The sequence below is a fragment of the Phalaenopsis equestris genome, unplaced genomic scaffold (genome assembly GCF_001263595.1).
Source record: "Phalaenopsis equestris unplaced genomic scaffold, ASM126359v1 Scaffold000317, whole genome shotgun sequence".
Taxonomy (NCBI): Eukaryota; Viridiplantae; Streptophyta; class Magnoliopsida; order Asparagales; family Orchidaceae; genus Phalaenopsis; species Phalaenopsis equestris.
In genome coordinates this window covers 605,399-629,595 of record NW_018164759.1, presented here as the reverse complement: position 1 = coordinate 629,595, position 24,197 = coordinate 605,399, and the positions used below count along the sequence as shown (strand labels likewise).

The window sequence follows — 24,197 nt, the reverse complement described above, 5'->3', positions numbered from 1 at the left end:
GCATTTTGTCGTTTGGCAGGATTTAGCCTAAATCCCACGTACATCCTATTTAAAACCAGCTACCAAACAACCCTTTAATGTTCTCAGAATCGTTGGATTTAAAATTCATTTTTACATGATGCACTAGAAGAGTAGGCCCATATGGAACGCTCAATTAGATTTTAATCTAGATTTAAGTGCGGACTATGCATGCCAGTTGACGATAGCTCTATATGAGCACAAATATTCTCCAAGGGCCTGGATTGAGAAGTTCACCAAAGCTACTGAAATGATGATGTTCAAACAAAATTTCAGAGATCGCAGGGTTGTTCATGAAGAAATCTAATGCGAGCAAAACTACAACTTTCATAGCATATGTGAATGATGGATTATATTGGGAGATGATCACCATGAATTACGAAAGTGAAAGACCCACTATCTAAAGAATTTGAAGTAAAGATGTGAGAAGAATTAAATATTTTCTTGAATTTGAAGTTACTCACTCAAAGGTTGATATTTTTATCTCTTAACAAAAATACATTCTAGATATACTAAATGAAATGGGTATAATGGGTTGCAAACTTCTGACTCTCCTAATTCCTTTGTGAGAGATTGCATAATTTCTATAACGTTTTGGTCAATCCAAGCAATTAGACTGTTTTCCTCATTAGAGTTAATGCCTGTGTCCATTGTCTCTTACCACTTGTGCTGCTACCTTTCCTCTGTAAGGCAGCGGGAGTCATCTATCTAAATCAGAATTGGTTAGTTATGCTTGATCATCAAGTTATCATCAAGTGAGAGGAGAAAGCTGTAGTATTGTCTTTTCTGTGCTTTGTTTTTGCTCCTTGATGTCCGGCTTTCAAGGTTTCTCAACATTAATTTCAATTGGCTTGGTCGGGCAATGCTTGAAGCCATGAATGAGGTATGACACAAACTGCAGATGGGCTGCTTCCATATTTAAACTATTTTCTGATAGATGATTTTACCATTTAATAAGATTGAAACACTCGGCACACATTAAGCAAGTCCTGTGGGCTCTTAGTTGAAGTTGTACCATCCATAACAAGAGATTTCCCATTTTGCTATCAATTTTGCTTTTATGATTGGCTTTCTGAGCGAAAGAGGAAGGTTAGGTTAGGCAGTGTGACACATGGGAACGACGTTTAAAACCTGTCTTTCATATGACCAAATTGTCTTTCATATGACCAAATCACGACCATCCTTTTCCGTAAAAGGAGATCCCGGACTCAATCCTATCAATAGGGTTATCAAAGTGGAATAAATGGAGGCCATTTTGTAATATTAGCACATCAAAATCAATTCCATTAATTGTTGGCATCATTTTTCCAAATGTATCTTTTGCAAATTTTCTTTTTATACAAAGACCTGCTGGTGTTTTGGAAAGTAGACAAGCCTAAAATAATGGTCTTTTAAGCCTAAGGCTGTCTTCCAACGCATGGAAGTTAAGTCTCCTTCCCTATCTTCTGTCATGAAAAAATATCTAGAGCATAACCTTGAGCACTTTAAGAGTCATGAAGCAGTCCGATAGAGTCCCTGAAGTCATGGAGAGATCTACAGGCTCTGTTTAGTTAGTGGCTTGAAACATTTGTGAATTTTGATCTTCAGTTGTTATTGCCTATTTTTGCTCGTTATTAGGCTTTTTGGGCTCTATTTTTTAGCATGCCTAAAGCCAATTAAACTCTCAAAATATTTATGGATGTTCTTTAACCTTTATTGATAAATGTATGGACTTTTGAAGCATTCAATAACTCTTGCATCTATGCATATTTTGCAATCTATAATGTAAGTGTTGGAATACATGCTTAGGACTGCTTATTGAGTCTAGGTTTATTTGAATTTAGTTTGTTCCTTAATCTTTGGTGTTAGTTGTTTTTTTTTCTTGAATTTTGTTTGTTGTTACTTTCTTGGCTGATTTTTAGGGCTTTTATTGGAAGTTTGTTATTAGCTCCAAGTTTAAAATATTGTAAGGCTACACAAAAATGGAGTTCTAATTTTTTCTTCAATCTACAACAATTCTCTTAAGTTTTCTCCTCTTTCTCATTTCAAGAAACCAACAATTTGGAAGAAACGCTCTCTTCTTAAGGGACCTGTGTGAGTTTGAGCGACAATGGAGATCGAAGCTAGTTTTTCCTCAGGCAATGGAAGTTGAGCAGTTATGGAGATCGAAGGTTTTTTTTCCTCAGTTGCTCCACCAGTGTGTGACGGAGACAACTACTGGACGCATGCAGCCCGCATGGAGACATACCTGGAAGCTTTGGATCTCTGGGAAGGAGTGGAAGAAGACTATGACATTCCTCTTCTCCCTGAAAATCCCATCGTAGCACAAATTAAAGCACAAAAAGAGAAGAATACAAAGAAGTCCAAGGCAAAAACCTGCCAGTTTGTTGCAGTTTCCTCCACGATCTTCACTCGTATCATGTCATTGAAAATGACAAAGGAGATATGGGATTATCTCAAAGCTGAGTATGAAGGAGATGAAAGAATTCGAGGGATGCAGGTGCTAAATTTTGTGTGCTAAACTTGGTTCGGTGCTAAATTTTGTTCGTGACTTTGAATTACAAAAGATGAAGGAGACAGAAACCATAAAGGAGTACTCTGACAGACTACTCAAGATAGCAAATCGTGTCAAATTACTTCCCTGGAAGATTCAAGAATTGTGAAAATCCTTGTAACAGTGCCTGAAAGATTTGAGGCTACCATCACCACCTTAGAAAACACAAAGGATCTGTCAAAGATTGCTGATTGCTTTGACTTTGACAGAACTCTTAAGTGCTTTACAAGTACAAGAGCAGAGGCGTGTAATGAGGAAAAGAGCCGTTGAAGGAGCTCTTCCATTCAAGCATCAAGATGATGAAAGGAATAGGAGGCCCAAGAACAAGAAGTTTCAAGCTACAAGTGGAAAAGAGAAAGATTAAGATTACCCTCCATTCCTCCATTTCGACATTGTGGCAAGAAAGGTTATCCTCCTTTCAAATGCTGGAGAAGACCAGATGTAAAGTGCAGCAAGTGCAATCAAATGGGACATGAAGCTATCATTTGCAAGAATAATGATCAACAGCAAGGAGACGAAACACAAGTGGAAGATCAAGAAGAAGATGACCAGCTTTTCGTTGCAACTTGTTTCACGAGTTCTGAAACAAGTGAAAACTGGCTCATTGATAATGGCTGAAGTAATCATATGACACTTAACAAGTAGTTGTTCAAGGAATTGAAGAGCACCGAGTCCAAGAAGGTCAGAATTGGGAATGGTGAATATATTGTAGTCAAAGAAAATGGCACCGTAGCCATTGCAAGTTGTTTAGGAACCAAGTTGATCACCGATGTTCTCTATGTATCAGATATTGATCAAAACTTGCTCAGTGTTGGTCAATTAATAGAAAAGGGATTCAAAGTGATGTTTATGGAGAAGGCTTGTGTGATAGAGGATGCTACATGCCAAAGGATGTTTGAAATTAAGATGGCAGGGAGGAGTTTTTCACTCAATCCAATGCTGGAGGAGCAAGAGGTTTTTGACTCTTTTCCCAATGAAAGTTCTGTAAAACATGCCCACTAACTAGAAGTTTCATTGATTAATGAGGGTAATGAAGGTCATTTAGATGATCTTACAATAATGAAGGAAACACTTAGAGTTAAAGATGAAGAACTTCAGAAATTGGCCAAAGAATTACGTGCAAGAGATTCAACTATATGTGAGTTAGCAAACAAGTTAACTGAGGCAGCTTAGACTGCTGAAGTAGCTGCATCTGTAGCTCTTGCTATGGATGAAGAGAGGAGGCTTGCTTACACAGAAATTGAACGACTGGCGTAAAAAACTTCAAGAAACCATTCTTAAGTTAAAAGAATCAGAAGAAAAGGTTGCAACATTTAGCAGAGATAGAGAGATCCTGTTCAAGCAGAGAGACTCTGCTCTTCACGAGGCACATTTTTGGCGTTCTAAGATCGCAAATGCTATAGAACATGTTGTTTTATTAGAAGCAGTTGTAGTTCGAGTTGAAGGAAGCACCAGGGTTTCACAAGCAGATGCGGAAGTTCGATTAAAAGATGTCGTTGAAAAAAGCATTGTTCGCTGCAAAAGAAAAAAAAGATCTGTTAACATTTGTGACTGCTTTGCATTGTGACTATCTGTTAACATTTGTGACTGCTTTGCAATCTCAAGTTCAAAGGCAACAAAGTTCCACATAACAAGTGCTAGAAGAGAAACCCGAGTCAAGCTCAAGCTTCATCAAAATGGTGCCAATGACTAAACATGCGGGCTTGGAAGACGATGTCAGTAAAGCTTGCTTAAGTGATTCAAAACTCATTTGGGTTTCTGGTGACAGCATGCAATTGACTACCAATGGTGTCGATATTCGTACCATTGTCATGTACCATTGTCATTTCTCATAACCCTGTGTTTCATGGGAACACTAAGCATTTCAATATCAAGTTATTTTTTCTAAGAGAAGGGTAGAAAGAAGAATTTGTGACTCTGATTTACTGCAAATCTGAAGATCAGTTGACAGATTTGCTTATAAAGTCACTTCCAATCAACAAGTTTGAGTTTCTAAGGCAGAAACTTGGTGTTCACAGATCCTAAAGCAAGCAGGAGTGTTGAAATACATGCTTAGGACTGCTTATTGAGTCTAGGTTTATTTGAATTTTGTTTGTTCCTTAATCTTAGGAGTTAGTTGCTATTTTTTTTTTAATTTTGTTTCTTGTTACTTTTTTGGCTGATTTTTAGGTCTTTTCTTGGAAGTTTGTTATTAACTCTAAGTTTAAAATATTGTAAGGCTACACAAAAGGTGGAGTTCTAATTTTTTCTTCAATCTACAACAATTCTCTTAAGTGTTCTCCTCTTTCTCATTTCAAGAAACCAAGAGTAAGGTTCTCTGTATGCAATGCTAACATGACGCACAAGAGGTTTGTTTTTTAAACTGAAGCGTGAAATTTCAGTGGTATGCTTCAGTTAATTTAAGCATGCATATTTAATGTAATCCTCATTAGTTATCCTTTCTAACAACCTTGACGTATGGAAATTTAAGTCAAATTTTAGCTAAAAGAACTGTTATCAAATATTAAGCAATTTAAAAATTAAATCTAAGTGATGTTCTATTTATACATTTAATAATAATCAGCATGAGTAATAGAACAAAAAATGTCAATTATAATCTAAAAGTGAAAATTGAAACTCGTTTGATTTGGTTAAATTAAAATTGATTTTTTTTTTTTTGAATTGATTTTCAGCTTCGACCAAGTTACTTGGCCCAAAATCTATTTCAAATTTACAATGCCTTACTTGAGTTTCTCTTTGTTTTTACATGGAATTACTGAATTTTATATATTTTTTATAATGGTAATATTAAGTATGTGTTGGTTCATTTAGTTGACATTTTGTAGCTCATGCAAAAGATTCTTCGTTCAAACCTCCTAAATTCACACGTTTTATAATTTAGAACCAACTTGAAAACAATTTCATGCCAAATCATCATGAAATGAAATCAATTTAGAGTTGGCTTTTGAGTTGAGCAAAACTTGTTTGAAATCAGTTTGTTATCACCCGCACATCCATGGAAAACCCTTGACTGCTAGCAATATAAGAGAAATCTCCCATTGATAATAACAAATAATGTTTTGTACTATGAATGCAAACTCATTTTGTTTTATTTCAGAAATAAATCGAGCATTTGAGAGTCCAAGGAGGTTGGATCAAAGATATACAGGAAATAATATGTGTTAAGTGGTTTGAGATGTTGCGAGCTTTGAAGAATACTTGAAAATCAACCATATATGAAAATAGTAGGAGAAGATTTAAAAGAAAAGCCTTCAACTGCATATACTAATCTCTTTCTGATATCTTGACTAAAAATGTATGTAATTGTGCTTGTTCAAAATTCAATCAATGAGACATACCAAGTGAGTCATCTCTAGTTACGAGGTGAGAGATGAAGAGGAGATATGTATGGGACTCTAAAAATTACTTAGGGCCTGTCTGATAATGGATATAAGTCTGACTTAACTTGGAATCTTTCTGGACAAAAAATTGCAACTTTTAAATACTGAATTTTGAAAATCATCCTGAATTTTGAAAATCTAATTTCTTCTCAAAATTTTCTCACATTTGCCTTAAATAATAGATTCAACAAATTCTGGTATTGGCAAGATTTAGTGCGTCCAAATTTACAGGGCTTACTAAATCTGTTACCAAACAATTCCTTAGGATTTCAATTATTTGACTCGGCCAGCTTACATCCACTATAGCGAGTGCGAGAGATTTACTTCTAATAGCAAGAGTAGAAGTTGTAAAGTTGTATTATCCTTGGTTTGGGAGGAGAAAATTTGCAAGTAGAATTATTACAAAAGAGATTTTGTCTATAATTATATATCCTCTTGAAATACCTTTAAATGACTTCTTTATTCTTTGTATAGTCAATTGTGATGGTACTAATCCTTCCCATGCCTTGAGACACAAGGATGTGGCAGTAAATGGTAGGACAATTAAAAAATTTGTCTGGCATTATAATGACAGTTTAGAACTCTTAAGGTCATACAGTGGATTACATCAATTAAGTTTGGTAAATCAATCAAAAGAGTTATTATTCTAATAACGACAATTAGATGGAACCAGCTTCTGACCATGGTGGCTATATGAAAAACTTGATGATTGCCATTTTTCATGCATGCCGTCTTGGGGATGATAATGATGGATAACCTGATTATAATTTGAAATGGTGAGAATGTCTTAATTAAAGCAGCATGACCAAGCCTTTTGATAGTCAGAGGGATTTGCTTAGTTATTATGTGGGCAATCCATTTGAATCAAGCAAGCTATTGTTTTGAGAAGTTCAAAGTAATCTTGAATAGAGTGCTCAATTGGACAAAAAATGAGTGTATTGGAATGATATGGGTTGTCGATCTCATTTGAGATTGATTTCTCTCTATTTTGCTCTTTCTATCTATTTTGATTTACTTTCTCGATCAATATTGCTTATATACATCAACAATGTTTTTTTCTTCCAGGTAACTTTTGGATTTTGACCAGTTAGCTATCATGAAGTTGATTCGATAAGATTTAGTTAGATGGATACTGATGTAATTGAACACTGTTGATCAAGGTTCATTGGCAAGATTATGGTGCCCATGGAATTTGGCAAGCCCCGAACACACTCCCCTATTAATTTATAAACTGAGATTGATCGTGGAAAACAAGGTGTTACATTTTCTCTCTAAATTTGAGAACTATTGAATAAAGTGTTTAAAAGGAAAGTTAAGCGTATGTTCTATTCTCATGTTTCCTTACATGAGGTCCATCAAATGCCTTTTCTGAATCAGTAGTTTGAAACGTGTAATTTTATTAGGATAGTCAACCTTTCAATTGATATCATATCAATGACCACAATATAATCATTTGGCTTGTTTAGTTATTGAGATGGTTCAGTTCGGTTAACCTATATCCATTTTGGTGAAAAGAGATGTTTTTTTCTTTTCTTAAGAATATTAATGAATCTAACAGTAATAGAGTTCTCCTTGGGATAAGGGTTTTATAAGCGGAGCGAGAGCTATAAGAGTTCAATGTAATAGAGCTTTTAGAGTCTAGATCATGTTAAAATATCTCAAATTGATTTTTTTATAACCAATTGTTATTTTACGGGCATTCCCAGATAATGTGGTGGTAAGATGCTTGGCATTAAGAAGTAGCTTGACTAGAGAAACTTGTAATGAAAGTAGTATGTACTATGTAGCTTTGCAGCTACATTTTGGTCTTCCCAAGTTTGAACTGTTGAGAAAATTTGGGAGAGGTTTGGTAAGCAAATTGATGATTAGATGGGACAAGTTTTCGTAAACTCGTAGGTAGATGAATACTTGATGTTTGTTATGTCTTGAGTATGCACTGTGCCTTGGACATAATAACATTAATTTTGATTATGATTTAAAATGGGTAGATTACTGAGACTAGATGCTTCGAGAGGCATATGGGTTGACCTAGTCGCCATTTGGTTGATATGTTTAGATTGGGAAAAATGGTTTTTCTAAAAAGCTTGTGACAGTTTTGAATAAATTACTTATTTGGACATGAGATCATGTGAGCTAAAGTGATTGTGGTGGCTCTCACTCTAAACTGTGCTCTTACTTTTTATTCTGATTAATCTTCTCAATTTTTGTATATGTACATGAGATGTCTTGTTCTGAGTTTGAGCTTTTGATTGATACGACTATTAAGGAGCTGTTTTGATAAGATTAGAAGTTAGATGGATATTGATGTGGTTGAAATCTATCAACCAGGGATACATATGAAGGTTATGGTGGTTTAGGGCCCGTTTAAGGCAGTTTGTTCGGAGCGGCGGTGTTTTGAAAACGCCACCGTTCCGTTTGAATAGTGCGTTTGCTGGTACGTTTTCTTACCGTTGCGTTTTAATATCGCTAATTCCTTATTAGTTCCGCAATTTGGCCTGGAGCTCCGCCGCGTATGCTTCTCGCGTTTAGGGTTATATTTCTTGTGGTGCCCTTCCCTTGTCTCCCTCGCCCTCGCCCTTCCCGTTTCTCCCTCGCCCTTGCCTCTTCCCGTCTCGCCCTTGCCCTTCCCTTACGAGGCTCTGGTCCTTCACTGACGGAGAGATCGACGCATATGAGGTATAATTTTTTGATCTCGCTCTCGTCCTTCCGGTCTCTCCCTCGCTCTCGTCCTTCCGGTCTCTCCCTCGCCCTCGCCTTTGATACAGTTATGAAAGCCTTCGATATAGTTATGAAAATAGTCACATTTTCTTGTTCAACAGAATGGAGAGATTTGGCTTTTTCTTTATGTTCATAAGATGGAGAGATTTGGCTTTTCCTTTATGAAATCTTGTATGACTTTCTTATTTTTGGGAAAGCTCACATCAATAATGTGAGGAGAAATTGATATATGTTTACCTGCTGTTTGGAGAAGTTATGGTTTAACATACATAACACAATTTTTGCATTGATACCACCTTACCTTTGCTTGGAAAAGTATTTTTCACATTTTAAAAGTTAAAAGGGTGGAATTTTCTATGTGATGTGCAAAATTTGGGTGATATAAATGTAATAAAAAACAAATTTTAGGTGTTAGATACGTAAGTAATAGGGATTGGCTGGTAACTATGTAAATGCCGTTTTATTTTTATTTTAGCCTCCTTAAATATTTGCTTTACAGTCATATGAATGACCGTTTATCACTATGTACAACTTTATCAGCTTTTAAAGAGATAAGCAAAGCAGAATTCATGCTTTCTTGAGCTTGTGATTGCATAGAAAAGCAATATTGTTAATTGCTAGAGGAGAAGACTCTTTTGGGATGGTTTGATTAGCTGCAGTTTTGATTCAAGTTGTGAAGTAGCTGTAGCATTTTTTGGTTTCAAGGCTTTTAATTGACAAATTTTACATGTATTGAGGGCTTTTAATTTGCATCTGTCCAATATGAGTAAATTGTGGATTACTTTGAAGCTAAAAATATAGTTCTTTTTTGCTGGTGATGCCATTAGTATGAGCCGTGAATTTTTCTTGGGTCGGTGATGTCTGCATTATTCTGACAGATTACTTTGAAGCTAAAAATGAAAGCTTCTAATTGCTGCAGCTTGTCATTTCTTGTGTTCTCCATGGAAATGTGTTATGTTTCTCATGTAACCATTAGTATAAGCAGAATTCCCGCTTTCATGCTTGCTGAATACTGATCATGTTGCTTTATCCATTTGATGATTATTGCTTTTAAGGCACAACTGTTGGGATTTCCTTTACAATATTGTTATGACTCTTGCTCCATATTTTTTGTCCCTTGAAATTGAAATGCAGCTTTAGCGATATTACTGTTTGATCTCCAGTTTGGTCTCCTAATGGCTTCGTATATGCTTGCTTCATAAATACAAACTTGGGAGTTGTTTGGTTGGCATTTGAGAGCATTGTAGTGCTATGTAAGAATTATAGTGCTATGTGAGATATGAGAGCATTATAGTGCTATGAGAATTATAGTGGAACTCTATTTTTGGGTTCATAAATATATATGTATTCTTTCATGTTGTGCCTAATAAAATTTTTGTGGGTTTTCATCTATGAATATAGGTCACTGGCCGAACCACATAAATCTCTTGTTCACTTGTTTTATTTTCTTTTTAATTGAACTGTTGTGGAAATAAATGTTGGATGTCAATGTTTATTTATAATATGTTTTTTTTTTTTAATTTCATAGGATGGAGAATTTCTTATTACACATTTAGAGAATACTTACTTTCCTTTGTTCCCTAAAGTTCAATATTTAAGGTGAATGAAGGGGGTTCCTTTACAATGTGGGATAAAGATGTTACAAATATTTTTGCAATCTATGTATTAAGAAAATTGAACTGGGGAACAGACCAATCACGTATTTCAATAAGGAAGGTTGATAAAATATTGCTAAGAGATTCAAAGAATTGACTAGAAGAGATTACGACAGGCTTAAATTCAAAAACAAATGAGACCAATTGAAGAAGGAATGAAAAATATGGAAGGAGCTGAAACGTGGATCTACCGGATTGGGTTGGGATCCTATTAAACGAACTATAGATGCTCCAGATGAATGATGAGTAGAACTATTGGAGGTAATAAATACAAACTTCTTTTGTTAATTTCATTATTTTTTCCGTTAATGCCTAAACACATCTAATAAATGTCTTATGTTTTAGGTAATGCCAACTGCTAAAAAATATAGGCAGTGCGAAATTGAGCTAGAGTCCGAGGTAAAATTGGACATAATGTTTAGGGGGGTTGTGGCTAGAAGTGTAAATGAGCCGAACACGAGCGAGTCCGGCTCTGCTCGTGTTCGACTCATTTATATTTCGAGCTCAGAAAGCGTGTTCATGTTCGACTCGTTTGCTTAGCGAGTCGAACACGAGCCGTTCACAAACAAATAGTTGTTTTGCAACCCTAACTCATGTAATAAGATATTAAGGATTGGGGCAAGATTTAAAAATTTTTGTTTAAATTAAAACATCATTTGAATCTAATTTAATAATTTTTATTTTATTTTCTTAATTAATACTTTTAATTGATTATAAATCTTCGTACCCTTTCAGTCAATTATTTTTTTTTAAATACTACTCATCAAAGATATAGATATATATATATATATATGATTGATTAGTAGTATAAATAAATATAATTGGTAGTATTAGCCGAACACGAACGGACAAATATTTGTTCGTGTTCAGCTCGCTAACTTAGCGTACGAGCCAAACACGAGCTTCTTAACGAGTCGAACACGAGCTGTTCGCGAACAACGAGCCGTTTTGACAGCCCTAGTTGTGGCGACTGGAAAGAAATCATTTAACCCAAGTGAATCTGGATTTTCAGGAATACCAGATGAATTGCCACCTGAACAGGTAATAGCTGATGAAAAAGGGCCTAGTATTAACCAAAAAGAGATAGGAGAGTCCAGTTCCATTTCGAAAAGGCCTAGGCTTGCCAGGAGGAAGAAAGAGACAAATGGTTTCGTCAAAAGCTCATTTCATGGATTACCATCTCCGTTGCTCACGTCACGTCAGTCTCATTGGGAGGCAATTCTACGGTTGTGTCAAGGGTGTTTCAGCTTGTTGCTGTTTCTTTCGGTGGGCTGACAGTCCCACATATTACACTGCAAGCAGTCATGTGAATCTGATGTTTTCCCAGGTTGATAGTGCAGATGAGGACAGACATAGGCAGAGTTTTAAATTAAATATTTTAATATCTCTCATTGTAGTTGTACTTATCTTTGTACTTTTTTTATTTCTTCTGGTACTCATGAGAGTGTGAGAACTGCATGTCATCTTGAACTGATCTGTGATGATTGTGATGATTGTATGCTTTTGCACTATATGCTTCTGTACTACCAATAAACTATTCTGAAGCAGCTACCTCAAACAGTTTTATCAGACAGGGGCATGAATGTCACCAATAAGCTAATCTGAATAAGCTGCGTATAACAGTAAGTCAGAGATTATCAGATTATCAGAATAATCTGCTTATCAGCAGATTATAAATAATCAACAGTTGCGCCAAAGAGACCCTTAATTGGATCTAGTTGGCATCTAATACAATGCTAGATTTTAAGTTATACATCTATTGAGTAATCCTCGAAGTCAAGTTTGACTTTATCTTGAGGGATCCAGTAGTCACGTTGTCACAGCTTTTGATCGTCCCTTTAAAAATCATTAGTATTGATCGTGAAGAAAAAGGACACACCAGATGAAAAGTTACAAGATCTAGGGTTTTTAAATTGAGAACTTGAATGCATCAATGAAATGCGAATTAGACCATTGTTTTATTTTTGAATAATCATTTGTTCTAAGCAGAACACATAAAGCATTGCAATACATGGCAATACAAAGTATTGAAGTACTTGTGATCGAATGAGGCATTGCAACTGTGAGTTCTGATGCTTTGCTTCATATTTGTGCTCTTAATAACACTACAAAGAAAAGATACTACACCTGTCCATTTGCTTTGCTTATTCCTTTCCAATTTTCTTTGGACAATGGGAATTTAAAAAGTGTTTTCTATGTGCAAAAGGTAAAAGTAGATAAGCATACATCATTGATCTATTGTTAAAAGCGTTTAGAAGCATGCACTTCAAGTATGACAGAGGGTGTGGTAACAATGCTATTCACAAAAAGGGCTTATGCTGTGAAGCACAGTTTGAGGGTGTGCTCTGTGATTGCTTTGTAGAGATGCAAAGCGCATGCTCCACTCTTTTATGGTTGAAGAAGACTGCATGTGTATGCTCTTTTGTTTGCTAGTTGATAAGAATTTTCCATATTAATATTTGACTTAATATGCATTTTTCATTTCATAATTTTTTAGTTTATAATGATTTATAAACAGTGTAATATTATGTAATGTGGCTAGTGATACATGTGCTTATTAATTGAAGAAAACACTTTGTTTGCGCTTCAAATAAAAAATTGTGTTGTCACACTTTGCATGTTGGCAACCTTAAAAGTCGTGCTTTTCTAAGATGCTTGATAAGAAGCTGGAAGACTGGTTAAATAAATGCGCAAAAGACTAATTTGTTCCGGAAAATTTAGACATGAGGAACAGTTCAGTTACTTAACATTGCACTGTATTCCAAAGTTAACCCAGGATTTTTAAAAATATGGCGATGTTAACAGATGAAGTTTGTGGTTGATAAAAAATTTTCAAACTAAATGCGCTTAAAGGCTATCTTTACTCTACCATGATGTCCATTTGGCAGTGTCAAAAAAATTGACGACCTAATTCTGTTTTCAGTTAATTATGATTTCTGCACTTTAAAGATGGTGAAACAATGAACCAGAAAGTAGTTGCTTTTGAACTCCTTGATTTGGTAGAACGAGAAGCCTTTACCTACTTACAATATTTGGCATTTATGAAACTTTATTTTCTTAATGCATTCAACATTTATCTGTAGAGGTTCATTCCTTCAATGCAGAGGAGCTATGATTCTTGAGTAAATTTTTACCTTCCTTAATCTTGAATTGGTTAAATTTGTTGGTAGATTTGGTGAGAAATTTTCCTCTCCAGTATCATTCAAGTTTTTACCAAGCTTATGATTGAAAACTACGTTTGTTTTATTTCGATGTTGGCTCTTTCATCTTCAGAAATTGATCTGATAATGCCAAAAAAATATAACCTGTCTTTACGTTTATTTTTGGTGACGGAAGACTACTCTATTTAATTCTGCAGAAAAAGAGTCAGCAGTCACAAAGTCCTATTGTGACTGGAGTGTCAGTTTTAGTTTTACGTAGTTCTCTTGTGCTCTAAGTGAGGAAAACTACTAGATCAATTTGTTGCATCTTTGGAAGATGTGCTTATATCATAAACCTCCTAAACTTTCTTTTCATTTGCATACTTCATGTATCGGAGGCTTTCTGTGTTCTGGCCTTCATTTCTTACTTGATCTTCTGATGAATGCCATGGAATCTCCTCTAAACAGCATCTCTTTATAGAATATTGTTTCCACAATCCACTTGAGACCTCTTGAGCTCTCGTGGAGAATTAAGCTCTTCTGATGGTGATTCCATTTGTAGAAGAGCAAAGTATAGAAAGGAGAATGGCTGAAATAAACTTTTTCAGCAAAGTTGTAAGATTATAGTGAAGCATATATATAGAAAAGACACGTACAAAGGTTGTTATTAAATGGACGGTTGGATGAAATCTGGTATAGGGCTGATTGTCCTTTTCGGTTGGGCTGCAGCTGGGAGGTGGAACCATATCCTTTACATCTCCATTTAAACTGATGGTGTTAGCTGGCAGGATCAGTTTGCTAGTGAGTTGTTGAAATTTGAAATTGGAGAGAGTTTTGGTTAGAACATCTAAGAGTTGATCGGGTGATGAGATGTGATGAACGGTTAGTTGTGTCTTCTGGATACAATCACGGATGAAGTTACAATCAACCCCAATGTGATTCGTACGAGCGTGGAGGACTGAATGTTTGGCGATTGTGATGGCAGAGATGTTGCAGTATAACGTGGTGGGTTCATGTTGAGGAGTACCAATATCAGCCATAAGGCGACGAAGCCATACTGTGTCTGTTGCAGCGGATGCAAGCGCCTGATTTTCATTTTCGGCGGAAGAACGAGCAACGGTAGCTTGCTTCTCAGCGGACCAAAATACCAGAGTGTTGTCAATGAAAGAACAATAACCTGATGTTAATTTACGGTCTGTTGGGTTGGCGGCCCAATCGGAGTCAGAGTATGCCGTGAGGTGGAGTGTGGAGCGGTGGATAGGAATACCAAAGGAGGTGGTGGCATTGAGATAGCAAAGTATGCATTTAAGTTGTGTGAGGTGATGGGTGGTGGGATGCTGCATATGTTGAGAGGCAAGATTTACAACAAAGGCTAGATCAGGGCAAGTAAGGGTTATGTATTGTAGTGAGCCTACAATTTGACGGTAGAGTGTTTGGTTCAAGAGAGAGGTGGTATTCGGTGGTGCGGGGGTTGACTTGGGTGAGCATGGGTTGGGTACTAGTTTGGAATTTTACATACCAGCTGAATTAAGAATGTCAATGTTATAGTTGGGTCGAGAGAAATGAAGGCCGTAGCTTGTGGTGGTAACTTTGATGTTAAGGAAGTAAGATAGTTGGCCAAGATTTTTAATGTTGAATTGTGAGTGAATGTGTTGAATGGTGGATTGAATGAGAGAGATATGGGTTTCGGTTATAAGAATGTCTTTGACATATATGAGGATGTAAAGATGAGTGGTGGTAGTGTGTAAGCAGAAGAGTGATGGGTCGGCTGAGCTAGGCTTGAACCCGAGTGTGGAAAGGTAGGTAGAGAGAGTTATGAACCATTGACTTTGGGCTTTTTAGGCCATAGAGGGCCTTTAAGGCAAACGTGGTTGGGATAGCCGAGATCAATGAAGCCTTGCGGTTCGGACATGTAAATGGTTTCAGTAAGGTTGCCATGAAGAAATGCATTGGAAATATCCAATTGAAAAATGGGCCATTCGTTGTGGAGTGCGATAGTGATGAGTACTCGAATGGTGGAAAGCTTGGCGACGGTGCTGAAAGTTTCAGTATAGTCAATGACATGCGGTTGTTTGTGGCCTTGAGTTAGCAAGCGGGCTTTATAGCGGGAGATAGAGCCATCAGAGTTTAGTTTGGTTCGATATGTCCATTTGGACCCAATGATGTTGTAGTGAGGAGAAGTTGGTACTAAAATTCAGGTGCCTTGGGATTGGAGAGCTTATAATTCAGTAATCGGATGGTTCAGATGTCAGTTGATGAGTAAGATTGAGTATTTGATGTGGTTTAAGATGACCTAATTGGAGATGGGTACGCATGGATGGGTTGATAGTTGAGGGGGTTGTAGGATGAGCTGTTCGTGTGTTGGAGATGAGGTGGGTGAAGGATGAATTATGGGAGCTAGTGTTTCGGGTAGAATACTGGAGGAGGACTGATTGGTATAGAGGCTGATGTGGAAGATGCTGTTTTGGTGATTATAGATGCTGGTGTTAGAAGTAGAGGAGGTTGTGATATGGGAGAGGTGGTTTTAGGTGGTTTGGTTTGGACTTGTTGGGAGAAGGGGAAGATGTGTTTATTTAATAGAAAATGGCCAGAGATGTAGAGTTTGTGGGTGATTGGATCTAGTCATCGGTAGCTTTTTATGAGGTGCATAGCCAAGGAAGGCACATGGAGTGGAGAGCGGAGCTAGTTTACTGTGGTTGTATGGTTTGCGCCGCGAATAAATAGACATCTAAATACTTTGAGATGGTTGTAGTATGGGACACGGTTGTAGAGAATTTTGTAAGGGGATTTGGTGGTGTTGCTGCCTAGAGGTAGGCGATTTATAAGGTATGTGGCGGTGAGTAGGGTGTCGGCTCATAAAAGCTAGTATCATAAGAGCACGAGTAATGTCAAGTAGGTGACATATTTTTATTCTACCACACCGTTCTATTTCGGTGTGTAGGGACAAGATTGTGGGTGTAAAATGCCATGTTGGTTGTTTATTAATTAAAATGTTTTGTTTATGTATTCTCCGCCGCCATCAGTGCGGATGGATTTAATTTTGTAAAAATGTTGATTTTTTATCAGAGATTTGAAGTGTAAAAATTTTAGAGAAGTTTCACTTTTATTGCGAAGAAGGTAAATCCAAGTGTAGCTAGTAAAGTCTTCACTAAAAAGTAAGTAATATTTGTAAGCTTGTGTGGAAGAAGTGGGGGAAGGTTCCCATACATCAGAGTGAAATAACTATAATGGAGAAGATGACTTGGAAGTAGAAAGTGAAAAAGAGAGCTTATGGCTCTTTGCTACATGACATGAGTTGCAATGTAATTATTTGAAAAAGGGGTGTCAAAAGAATAATGTAGATGCAATGATAGATTTTTTTTTTTCCTTGAGGGATGACCAAGTCATTGATGCCAAATTTGTGGAGTGTGTTGGACAGAGACGAGCAAATTCCATTGTAGGCTGCAAGATGAGAGGAGGTTGCACCAGGTAAATAACGCCAACATAGGGGCCCCTTAAGGATTGTTTTGTTGGTCTTGAGATCGGTGATGTCGTACCTATCAGAATTGAAGGTAATTGAGCAAGATTTAGCTTGAGTTGATTTGTGAATGGAAATATGATTGCATGCTAGATTCGGGATATGGTGAAGATTAGACAGAGTAAGCTAACTTTGTGTGGTTGGGAGAATTTCTTGAACTATATGAGCAATAGGGAGTTGTTGCTCATTTCCAACTTATATTGTTTTGTCTCCTGGTATTCTTGAGCATGTTGAAGGTGATTTGGTTTGGATGTCATATGCTCGGTGGCGCCGCTGTCAATTTACCATTTGCTGTCCATAATTTCTGCATTGTTGGTAAGGATGACTGTTAGAGTTTGATAGGACTTGTCGTGACAGTACCATTATTTGAATTCCTCATGCCCTGTTTTGCGACATATTTGGAAAATTGGAGGATGGTTATTGCGATTGAAGTCATAGTTGGACCGGGATGAGGAAGCATGCTTGTTGCCTCTTGTTGTTGCCTCTTGTGGTGGATGAGTTGCCTTAGGTTTTGCCTCAACCTCGAGAGACAAATAGTGCCGTGGTGTTGAATTGTTCCTTCAGAGCCTCATTTGCTAGATTTATTTCTTCGTTGCACATAATGTGTAAAGGTCGTTTAGAGAGATTGGATTAAGATTGGTGAGAATGGTCGTCTTGAATGCGTGGTAAGTAGAGGGTAGGCTGTTGAGGGTGTGATGGATGGCATCCTCCGAGTTAAGAGAGGCTTCAGCAGCAAGAATGTCTAGTCTATCTTTTCCTTGACTTCCGAAAGATACTGATTCATGGTTTTGTTTGCCATAGGTTGGGAAGCTCGTTTTTCAGCTGGATGATGCGAGAGTGATTGGACGCCTGAAGACGTCGCTCTATGGTTTGCCATGTGTTGTGGAAAGTTTCTTAAGGTAGTACATGCGATAAGATTGAAGGCGATATGCCCGAGTAGAGAGCTGCCGCCAAAAATTGATCTATTAGCATCTATTTTAGAAAGTTGGGATTGGGAATAATTGTTCCGTTCTCTTCAGTAATGTGTCGAGGAGGGCACAAGCAGGTTCCATCAAGAAATGTATCATAGCCATTTGCTCTGAAATGTTTAAGAACTTACGCTTTCCATGTGAGATGATTATCGATGGTGAGTTGAGATAAAATGATGTTCTTGATGTTGCTCAAAATGAATTTTAGCTGAGACGGAATGGGGTTATCTGAGGGTAGGGAGTTAACCTGAAAGCAGGTGTTGCCGTCGGTGGAGGCATCGTAGTAGGAAGAAGCCATCGTAGAGACTTACTGAAGGATCAGCAAGGTTGAATTCGCAGGACAGGGCAGAGGCTCTGTTACCTTGAAGAAGAGCAGAGTATAGAAAGGAGAACAGTTGAAATGAACTTTTTTCAGTAACCTAACAAGATTACAGGGAAACATATATATAGAAAAGACTGGTACGAAGGTTGTTATTAAGTGGACGGTTGGATGTAATATTGTGTAGGCGAATGGTCCTGATTGGGCTGATTGTTCTTTTTGGTTGGGCTGCAGCAGGGAGGTGGAGCCATATCCTTTAGACCATTATGGTTTCTAGTTGGGAAGGCGTTGACTTAAAAATGGAGTTAGTGCTCAGTTAATAGCCGCAGGTCCTTCTCTATGAGTTTTTTTTTTTTACTTTTTTCCTCCATTTTTGTATCTCACTCAATACTGGTTGCTGAGGTGGTGCTTTTTCTTTGCCTGTTCGGCAGACCTTTTGGAGATCAATTGCAGCAGTTTAATATTTGAAACCATACATTTCTTCTACTCATGTTGGCTTCTTGCAGTTTACGAGTTGTCATATTTTGTATTTTGGTGGCCATTCTTTCCTATGATTTTTTAGTTACAACAAATTATTATTTATTTATTTGTTTTTGGTCCACATCAGGGTCTTTGCGGCTGTGAGAAATTTTCCAGCAGCTCCATAACAGAGGTCATTCAAGCTATCATCAAGCGTGATGGCTATACTGGGCTTCTGAGAGGATGGAAGGCTAGAATGGTCTTCCACGCACCTGCTGCTGCCATTTGCTGGTCTACATATGAAGCTTCTAAAAGGTTTTTTAAGAATCTGAATGACAAAAAGGCCTAACCTTTCTTCTATTCGTTAGATGGTCTCTTTCGAGACCTTTTTTACATAGTTGCTCATGAACAGGAACAGGTTTCTCAAGTAATCTAACATTTTTTTTTGGTTGGTGATTTAGCTATCAGAAGCTTTTTCATTAGCCGTTGAAAACCACATCTTCTATTTATTTTTCCCTATTTTCCTGGTTATTTAACCATTCTAAATAAGCTGAGGTGTGGAATGCAGCTTTTGTACCCACTTATTGATGGAGCAGCTAAGTAATACAGGAGAGACATTACAGATATAGTAGTTTTAGGAGCTACTGTACCCGTCAGTTATATTTTGTTTTTACATAATTTTGTAGTCTGCTTCGCTGTCCCTTTCACCACCATATAGGGTTGTGTTTTCTGTTCCATAAAGCTAGCAGATAGTCACAAATTCAATATGGTTTTCAACTATTTCATGTTATAGATTGCACTAGTATTTTATTTCCATGAGCAATTTAGCTTCATCTGTTACGAAGTAATTTCAATTTTGTTTTTTTGCTGTTTTGAGTTGTGATCTTGTTTTTTAACACTGATGGTTGAATTTGTAAAGAGCAATTTAAACTAAATTACTTTCTGCATGGTTTTGATACTTCGAGCAGGTTAAATGCACTATTTCTTTAATCAGTGACAGTATAATTGGAAATGTTTGGTGCTAAATAGTAATTACAGTCGCTACTGTGTTTCACTAGTTCTAACCATTGTATCACAATTGATACTTGCGATGAATCGATGTTTGGCCTTTAGTTTGGTGACTGAAGGACCTGCAGCTATTAACTGAGCACTAACACCATATCAAGTCAACACCTTCCCAACTAGAACCCATAATGGTGTAAAGGATATGGCTCCACCACCCTGCTGCAGCCCAACCAAAAAGGAAAATCAGCACAATCAGGGCCATTCGCCTACACCAGATTACATCCAACCGTTCACTTAATAACAACCATTGGACCAGTCTTTTCTATATATATATGTTTCCCAATCATATAACTCTCATCATATATTTGGGGTGTCTTTAGGCATGTGAAGGATGTAGTGCTATCTGATATATATAATTGATCAACCGTTTTGTGCTTTACCTTATCTTCTTATTCTTTTAGATTGGGAAATTTATATACCTAGCACACAATTTACTTTTATGTTGACATACATAACACTACTTTAAAGCTATGCATAAAAAGGTGTATTTGACTTTTTAAAAGTGGTAATAGTGCTCTTTTTTTATATGATATTGAAAATTTGAGTTTGCTATGTATGTAAATATTAAAGTTTATGTGCGAGATATGCAAATACATCAGAATTGTGTGCTATGTATGTAAATGCCCTTTTTAGATTTAGTGTCGGTCTGATCTTTTAATAATTAGTTTTGAGTTTGTTTTATGGGCATTTACATACATACCTTATAATTCTTATGAATTTACATATATAAAACCTAAACTTTGATTTTTATATTTCTAGCTCTTGAGTCATTCATATGATATCAAAATTACTGCTGTTAATTTTAAAACTGAAATATACCTTTTCATGCATAGGAAAAGTGCTATTAATATAAAAGTTTAGGTTTCATAACTTCATTGTTTTTTACTAATGTGCTTATTCAACATCAATATAGGATGAATTTATAACTTAAATTAAGATAAATTCAGTGAAATTCATTTGAATCCAAAGTCAAGATAAATAAAATAAATTCATTAATATATTAATGCTTGACATTTAACTTGGTTTTGTTTGACGATAATGAAGGTTTGATTTTTGTTTTATTAAAAAGTTTGGTATAATTGATTTTTTATTATAAGTTTGTTGAATCCAAGTCTAAATCAATCTCTCGGTGTTGAAGAAGATGTTGATAGACATAAGTTCAATTCAACAAATCATCTGATGAAATTAGTAGTCATTCTTTTTTTTTGGGTTGTAGCATTCATCACAAACCTTGAAAGGGATATTAACTCAATTGAACATGTCTTCATCTTCGATAGAGCATGAAATATATAAATGTATTTTTATTAGATCAGAGTTAAATATATTAAATAAATTATAAAGGGGCATAGATCACTACTATCTTTTGTCAGTGACACTCATCCATTTGATGGTTCAATGAATTTTCCTAAGATCATAATGCAATTTAGAAATCATTGATCAACACAACTAAAAAATTTTGTAAAAAATCTACATTGAGGAAAGCTACCTGCATAAATTCTTTTGAAGCACCTACACATCTATGAAAGATTTAGCAAAAGATTTCACCTCAATTTAATAAGAATACAAAGTCACAGTAATTAATCCTTGAAGCTTGCAATTAACAAAATGATAAACTTTAAAAAGTTGCAATATATAAATTTTTTGTAATACCAGACAATATTCTTACATTACAAATTTGTGAAGGTACCCAAACATATTATCCATGTACAAAAAAAATTTCAACAAATTTTATAATTTATCTTATCACAAAACTTTATTAGTAATATAAACATCATAGTTTCAGCTTTCAGAAAATTTCTCTAAAAAATTAAGATGTCATAATTTTGCAACAAAAATTTGTTGGCAAATACATAAAGACAATAAGAGAGAACCACACTAAAACTCTGCGAAAAGTGCAAAACTCAGGCAAAAGAATCATTCTTGAAAAGAAAAAATTTTTTAATGCTCATTGAGTAACAACTTTTCTTCAAAACTTCTACATCTCTTCATTAATAATTAGCAACAACATCATTCTTTATTTTTCCATTTTTTTTATTTTCAGATTTTGAGAACAATCATCTTTCAATTAGAAAACAAAATAGAGCCTCAAAATGAGGAAATAAACCGTCACCTTTAAATTTTATTTGTCTGCGAGCTAATTCATGAATGATATCAATGAGCAAAGGCTTCCACTTGCTCAAAAGGCTATTGGTAGTGATGTTCGCATAAAAGATCAAGAGAGATATTGATGGAGGCATCAAGCATTTTGTGATTTATTTTGATGGAAGATATGATATTTGTAGTAACTGAGAGAGTTTTAAGTATTAGCTTTGTACAAAAGTTTCATACAAAAGTAAAAGCACTTTAGAAGAGACTAAAGATTTCACATCAAAAAACAAAGAGGAAAAAAAATCTATGAGACCTAGCACAATAGTCCATTATGCAAGTGAAGTGGTTATATAAGTTTGTAGATCCTCTTTTTTTGATAAGACATGATTTGAAAAAGGGGTTGAGCCAATTTTATTTTCTAAGATGCCAAATGATAAATTTTTATTAAATAATGGGTAAAATATGTATCGAGAGGGGGTGCCAAAATTACTAAGTATGTAAAGTATATAAGAAATAAATATGCAAATTCACTACTTATATAGAAAACATTTAAAATTTCAAGGTGGGCAATATAACTTGATTCCACCCCTAATTAGAGAGTATAAAAATTTCTTTGACCACTTATAACAATAATAAAGAATGTTAAATAATTGGAGAAAACGATGATGGTGATCGAGATATAGCAATTGGGACGAATTTGTGAGAGAGATGATGATTGTGTAACGATAGTTTTGTATACAAGTTAGGCAATATCAATCGAGGGATTACGGATGGACAATTTAGTTAATTTAGACAATTATGACTGAATTGCAACAAACAATCAACGACAATCAAATGACACAATTCAAGTAATGGCAATAGGTTGATGACAGTCTAGTGACAAAAGTTGATGACTAAATCTTAACATCAATCGTTTAATAAGGTTTCAGAGTACTTTAGATTTTAATCTCTCTTTTTTTTATTCTTTTAATGTGAAAAATGAGGATTTGCATGCAAGTTTTATAGTGATGTTTTAATAAATTTGACTAAAATTTTTAAAACTCAACCAAAAGTCACATGTCGATTCTCTTGATATTAGATCTTTATTTTAATATTTATAATGTGAAATTTTGCATTTGTTTTCAAAAAACTACTATTGTGAAGTCTTTAGATATAAGTTTATAGTAATATTAATTTTATGTTTTTTATATGTTCTTGAATAAAGTAATTAGCAAAGTGAAAAGTAGCTTTTCTTAATGATTTTTTTCCGTCATAGCTCCAAATAAAGAGTTTGAAAATTGTTTTCTTTCATTTTATTTTAGATTTTTTCTATGTCAGTCACTAAATTTAGAATATTTAGGATATAAATAATTATAGATTGTAATAACTATAGTAGCACTTCCAATCTCGTACATCATTTAAAATTAAAATTCATTTCAGAAGGGGAAGGAGAGATATGATCTCTTACCGAATGTAAAATTTCATGTAAATTAATCAAACAGTTGTTACATGTTCTTTAATTATGTCTTCATTTACCAATCTTTCTGAGATTAAGATGGAAGATGAAGGAATAGAAGTTGATGGTAAAGATATTCTTGCTAGATGTCGGCACTATTTTGGTTTGGAGAAGTTGCCCGTAAGAAGTTATCGGTCACCGGAATCAAAATTCCGTCGCTCGCTTCGGAAGGACATTTTAATATTTAGAAAACAATATAAAATCAAACTAACCCCATATTTTTCATAGTTTAAATGAAAGTGCGTTGTACCTCTAACCTTGTATCTATCCCGAAGGAAAAACACAAGACTTGAGGGTGAGGCTTGATCAAATAAACTAAAAAACATATGACGTCTGTTTGATCTGCAAAACCATTTTATTTGCCGACAATTTCTCCTATTTAATATGAAAAATTAAATAGAGTTTATATTAAGCTGGGTTCGAAGAAGTTTCTTATAAGGGTAAGTCCCTATAGTTAATTATATCTTAAATGACAAAAGCCACCTAAGAAAACTTTCGATAAAAATCAGAAAATATTATCTTCAAGAATTTCAAAAGGATAGGACTATTCAATAATATAAGACAGAGAGGTGTGAAATGGAATTGGCTCAAATTTGGAGCATTTTGTAACTATGGGATGTCATGAATCCAGAGGAGAACCTTGGTGACTTCCCGGTCTATCCTATTATTTGGGTTTAGTTTTGAGGTTGGGTTTAGTTTTGAGGAGGTAAGGTTTGTTTTTAATTTTGAGGAGAAATATTTAGGTGTTCCATCCTGCCAATTTTATTAATTTAGGACTTACACTTGTGTAGGACGATCACACAAATAGTCTGAAAGATGTGAGAATTTAGGTCATGACAAAC

General features: G+C 35.5%; 1 protein-coding gene across 2 annotated transcripts in view; it reads left to right on the top strand.

The window, feature by feature from the left end:
* Window positions 1-20,018, top strand: part of LOC110025628 (mitoferrin-like) — a 28,617-nt gene extending 8,599 nt beyond the window's left edge. The window contains exon 2 of one of the 2 annotated variants that reach the window (XM_020726207.1): window positions 19,821-20,018. In XM_020726207.1, coding sequence (XP_020581866.1) covers window positions 19,821-19,832 — 12 coding nt within the window. In that variant the 3' untranslated portion in view covers window positions 19,833-20,018. Of the gene's footprint in view, window positions 1-18,855; window positions 19,558-19,820 lie in introns of those variants that run through there. The other variant, XM_020726206.1, reaches the window with a different exon arrangement.
* The last annotated feature ends 4,179 nt before the right edge of the window (window positions 20,019-24,197 follow it).